Source organism: Drosophila arizonae, chromosome X (assembly GCF_054131065.1).
Source record: "Drosophila arizonae isolate 15081-1271.41 chromosome X, UAZ_ARI_1.0, whole genome shotgun sequence".
NCBI lineage: Eukaryota > Metazoa > Arthropoda > Insecta > Diptera > Drosophilidae > Drosophila > Drosophila arizonae.
The window spans coordinates 23,059,503-23,065,543 of record NC_142927.1 but is presented as its reverse complement, the minus strand read 5'-3'; the positions used below and the strand labels follow the sequence as shown (position 1 = coordinate 23,065,543).

The following is a 6,041-nucleotide window of genomic DNA, read 5'->3' as shown; positions in this document are numbered from 1 at the left end:
CAATACTCTGATGTTCTTCGATCCGCCTGATGTGGCTGCTGAGTTTTCGCTGTGCTTTTTAGTATGCAAATTCATTTATTCATATCGCTTTTGTAGCTGATTTTCTTTAACAGTTGCTGCTAATGCTGATGCCGCTGATGCCGCCGCCGCCACCACCTCAGTTGCTGATGTTGCCGTTGTTGCTGCTGGGACTGGCTGGTCTTATGTTTGGCGTATTTGGCGTATTTTAATGGGATATGAAATGACATTTTGATTCAAATATGGCGCAAGCTCTAAAGTACTCTGGAACGGATGCATTTTGATGTTTTTCTTTTTTATCACAGCAAAGCAACAATTTAACTATTGAAATATATGCATGTACATGTTTATATTCCGTTATTGCTTTAGGTATTTGTATTGGTAGACGAAAGCACGACGAAAGCACACGATGTTTCTCTTTCGCTGTTTTCTTTTCAATTATTTTTCTTTTATTTATTTTCTTTTTCTTTCTTTTATTTTATTTTGTTTTTTGTTTTGTTATTGTGGCGCCCTCGAGCTGGCGACGCGGTTTGAAGTGGAGAATCCTGCAAGTGGCAGGCTAAGAGTCCAGTTTTCCTTTTTATGACAACACACACGCACATACGCACGCAAAAAAATGCAGGTGTGCGTGTGTGTGTGTGTGTGTGTTATATGGGTTAAAGGCCAACTTAATTGCCCTGCAAATTGCTCATTGTGCCACTTGGACGTGAGCAAAGGGCAGAGGGAAAATCAATAGACCACTATATGTACATATCTCGGCTTCTATTAACAATAATTGTATTTCAACAAAAGGTTTTTTCACAAGTGTATCATGCCTGCATGTCAACCCCATTGAACACGCTTACAACTGGGTCAAGGTCAAAAGGATGGACCAAACTAGGACATTGCGTAGCTCCATCTCTGCCTGCGCTGCCAGCCTACTACTCTGATGTAACTGCTGCGCATGCAAAAGCTTCTGGCAGTTAATATTGTAAAAAGTCAAGGATACTCTTGGCCATCAAGGATCAAGATGTGCTGAAATTTTGTTCTTAGTCGTGATCGACAATGAATTGCATAATTATAAAATTTATAATATTTGCGTATATAGAGCTATTTTTATATCTATACCTATTCCTCCTTTAATAGAAATATAAATATTGTTATGTAAATAGCGATCTGAAAACAATGGCAGCCAACATATCGATAAATTAGTGCACAAATACATATGTACATTATTTATGTAGAGACAAACACATGCACACATACTCATACGCACGCAAAATTAAGCACATGACACACATGCAGCCGTAAATACGTATGTATTTGCATACATACATACATACATACATATGTACATATGGATGGAAAAAGTCGCCTTTTAATTGTTTTCTGCAGGCTTTCGCAGCACGCCCACTCCACTGATTTCACCTTTAAATGCCTGTTTATACATAAAGTAATTCATATAAATACATGCATATGTTTGTATGTGTGCATATAAAAATATGGCAAGTAGAAACTGTGGGCTCTGGCAGACACATTAATGTACATACATACATACATAGATACGAACATGTACATACATTCGCAGCACACACACGCATGCAAATGTATATGTGTATGTATTTAAGCGCTGAAGGCAACAGAAATTGGAAAACGCAATGGCCGACAAACGCCACGCAGCTATCAGCCATGAATCTCAAGGTAAAGCAGAAGCGACAATATGCGAATATCAATGGGCAGGCATAATGCACAACAATAAACGGATGAAAAATGAAAAGAAAACTTCCGGCAGAGCTCAAGCTCAACACTAAATGGTGAAAAACATATACACACACTCTCATACATGCTCAATATTCGCCCAGACTAAGAGAAACCAAACCCATATTCATGCATTCGTTTGGAAACCCACGTGAATCAGAGAGCAAGAATCATTTAGAACAGAAAATACATAGAGGAATTGAATGAGCGAGAGAGAAAGAGAGAGAGAGAGAGTCAGCGAGAGTGCGAGCGATGTGATCGCGATTGCGAGATGTTTGCGGCGAATTCAGAGAGTTTTCATAAGCATTGTTGTTGGTTAATTTTCTTTATTTTCGCCATGAGAAAAGCCAAGTACCTTTGTATTTTTAATATACGCATACATATCTATATGTAAAAGCACATTTAACATTTGAATATGCATTTTACACATACTCATACACATGAGTATATTTGTGTGTATATAAGCATGTGCACGAGCTGCTTTCGGCTGACGTGCTGTTTATTGCTCCGTTTCTCTCTCTCTTCGTCTTCGTCTGTTTTGACCGACATGCCAGCGTCATTTATACGCCATATTGGATTGTCTGAGAACGCCATTGGCGTTTTTCTTTCGCTTTTTATGACCCTTAAAGTTGACCTTATCAACAATGCCACCTATCAGTCGAAAGCTAAACCTATGAACTTTATGTTTTAAGGCAGAAATGGTTCATAAAATTCATTTTAATTTGCAAGAATTGGCATGGAAAATGTTGGCAATTAACAACATTTGTTGTCACATAGCCAAGCGTTGCCAGAAGGGTGACTGACAGCACTGGCAGCGCTGTCAGCTGTTGCCTCACACAAAACAGCTGGCAGCGCTGTGCAGGAACAGGGCTGGCTCAATGCCGGCATACAAAATAGAATTCTGGAAATAATAAATAAAAATTTACAAATATGTTACACAAAGCGCTTCTACTAGTGCTTGCTATTATTCAAATTAACGCCGCCGAATATGTAAGTAGCGCGATTAAAAAGTGAAAAGCCAACTTAGACCATTGCAAATAAATATTGGCGTTACTCTGTCTCCCAATTATAGGACACCTCAATACTGCCAGAAGCCTATGTAGATGCCGCTCAACACTCGACACATACAAACAACTGGGCCGTGTTGGTGGATGCATCGCGTTTCTGGTTCAATTATCGTCATGTGGCCAATGTGCTGTCCATTTATCGGTCCGTCAAGCGTCTCGGCATACCCGATTCGCAGATCATTTTGATGATTGCCGACGATATGGCTTGCAATGCGCGTAATCCGCGACCCGGCCAGGTGTACAACAATGCGAATCAGCACATCAATGTGTATGGCGACGATGTGGAGGTAGATTATCGGGGCTACGAGGTAACCGTCGAGAACTTTGTCCGTCTGCTAACGGGCCGCACTCAAAACGGAACAGCACGCTCCAAGAAATTGCTCTCGGATGCGGGCAGCAATGTGCTCATCTATTTGACTGGACATGGCGGCGATGGTTTTCTGAAATTCCAGGACTCCGAGGAGATTACCAGCCAGGAACTGGCCGATGGCATACAGCAAATGTGGGAGAAGAAACGGTAAGAATATATAATGAAAGTTCAATCTGCTGGCGCTTAGCTGCTCCCCTTGTTCGCTTCCAGCTACAACGAACTGTTCTTTATGGTGGACACCTGCCAAGCCGCGTCGCTGTACGAGAAGTTCACATCGCCCAACGTATTAGCTGTAGCCAGCAGCCTGGTCGGCGAGGATTCGCTATCGGTGAGCAATTGCGTCTGCTGCGTTTGACACTGCTATGTTTATAATATCTGTATGTATGTATTTGGCAACAGCATCACGTCGACCCCTCGATTGGCGTCTACATGATCGATCGCTACACCTACTATGCACTTGAGTTTCTGGAGAAAGTGCAGCCCTTTAGCAAGCGCACAATTGGCGAATTTGTAAGCAGCCAGTTTGATCCTTACCGTGGCCTGTTCAATAGTTTCTTTTGCCTATTTACAGCTGCAAGTGTGCCCCAAGCGCGTCTGCATCTCGACTGTCGGCGTTCGCAAGGATTTGTACAGACGCGATCCGCAGAAGGTGCCGATCACAGATTTCTTTGGCGCCATACGTCCAACGCGCGTTTCCACTGATCGCATCAATGTAACGCTGGCCAACGAAGAGTATGTCTAACTAATCCTCTACTATATATACTATATTATAAGCGTCAATTGATTATTATTCATTGAAATCCATCTTGCAGGGACTTCTACACTGATTTCGAGCACATGCCACCAAAGAAGCAGTTCAAGATCATCATTCAGCCGCAGTTCATAGCTAAAATCAATAAATAAGACTTGGAGCAAATAAATTAATTCCGAAAGTGCACATTTCATGTGATAATATTAACTTTATTCGTAAATACATTTCATTTCATTAATTTATATCATTATTATTATTATTATTATTATTAATATTATTAATATTAATACAATGTGTAATTTATTAAATGTGTGTATGTGTGAGTGTGTGTGTGGGTTTCGAATCGTGCTTTAAAACTTGTCAATTTCGGGCTTAGTTCGTTTCATTATTTTACTTTGTTTTTTCTTGTTTTATTATTATTCATTATATTTTGCTAACATTTTATTTCCGTTTCCTTTGCCCATTTATATCAATGTTAAATTATATCATCTTGTTTCAATTTTCTTTTTCTTTCTTTCATTCGCTAATCCATCAAGTAACATTTTATTTAAATTCCAAAATTAAACAAAGATTGATGTAAATATATATGTATATATGCTAATGTGTGTCTGTGTATTGTGTGTGTGTGTGTGTGTGTCTTGTATATATTTATATAAAACGCTTGAGCCAGTCCTTATGACTGGACACTCGTACAGCAAGTAGAGTCCTTGCCTATGCTGTCGAAAAAAAAAAAACATTTTGTCTAATAGCTATTCTCTTAATTTTTTTTTTTTCAATTTTTGTTACTTATACACAAAAAATGTTGTTATAAGAGTAACAATGGCATTTTCCTGCACTTTTAGCAGGACGATTTTTTCTCTATCCTTTCATTGATTTATGTAAGTGTTTTTTTTTTTTTTTTTTTTTTTTTTTTTTGTAAGGATCTACCTTGTTTTTGTTTATGTATATATATTTTTTGTGTCTCGATTTCATGTCGAAAAAATGCCAAATATATATATATATATATATTTATATATATTTGTGTGTGTGTTTGTGTAAGTTTTAATAGCTTTTATTGCATCAGTCCCATTGGTTTTGAGTTGTTGTGTTTATTGGTTATCGTTATCGATTCTTTTGTAGGGGTTTCTTGATCGAGTTAAGCACCATAAAAAGTATGTACTCCCCTTTTAACTGGCATACACATAACACACGCTCTATAATTTACTTATTTTTTTGATTTATATATATATTTTATATTTATGAATTTTCTCTTTGAGCCTTCTTTGAAACAGGTCTGCTTCAAGTGTTCTGTTTGGAATATCGTTTATATCATGCATAGCGAGTGCTGCCTGTGGTCTGAGTGAATACTACTTAGGATCGTCTACATGTGTCTATGCGTATGTGTGTGTGTGTTTGCTTGTTTGTATGTGGATGTTTCAACTCTTGTAAATGTGTTTATTAAAAATTAGCTAGCTAATCGGGGCAAAAGCAAAGTTTTCTTTTGCTTCTCTTTACCTTTCTTTACTCTTTTCTAACAGTATCTCTAGTGCGTGTGTTACATGAACGTTACTCGCTACTCGTTACTCGTTACTCGTTACTTGTTACTCGCTACTCGTTATTTACAAAGACATAAGAGCATATTGAAGTCATGTACTCGCTAGTCTACAAAAATGGCCTGGCCTAATTCCGGGAGGTTTTCCTTTTGGATGCGGTTCGCTTCTCAATGTGTACTCCACTATATATCTATATATATATATAACTGAATGAATGGGAATGATCGAGTTGGAGAGGGAGCGGGTGTGTGGGGTTGATTCATGGTGTTTCTAGCTCAAATGCATTGCAGTAAAATGACAATTTATGGCCTAACACTTATTTGATAACACACAGTGCAAAAATATGGTATCATCATCATCATCATCATCATTTGCTCTTTGACTACTTTTCTTTACGCATCTATATACCATACATATATATATATTGTATATGGGTATATATATATATATATATATATATGTTGACTATACTTTTCCATTATTTAATTATTCGTATTCGTAATCGTATCATATATATTTCATTAATACATATACAGTTATATACCGTTAAGTATGTACTCTTATGC

At 37.9% G+C, this 6,041-nt stretch overlaps 1 protein-coding gene across 1 annotated transcript; it reads left to right on the top strand.

The window, feature by feature from the left end:
* Positions 1-2,560: 2,560 nt before the first annotated feature.
* On the top strand, positions 2,561-4,185 carry PIG-K (Phosphatidylinositol glycan anchor biosynthesis class K). Its single transcript, XM_018014264.2, has 6 exons — positions 2,561-2,745; positions 2,828-3,339; positions 3,403-3,520; positions 3,592-3,702; positions 3,764-3,924; positions 4,005-4,185. Exons 1-6 carry the CDS (start codon positions 2,686-2,688, stop codon positions 4,093-4,095), a joined length of 1,053 nt encoding a protein of 350 aa, XP_017869753.1. The 5' UTR covers positions 2,561-2,685; the 3' UTR covers positions 4,096-4,185.
* The last annotated feature ends 1,856 nt before the right edge of the window (positions 4,186-6,041 follow it).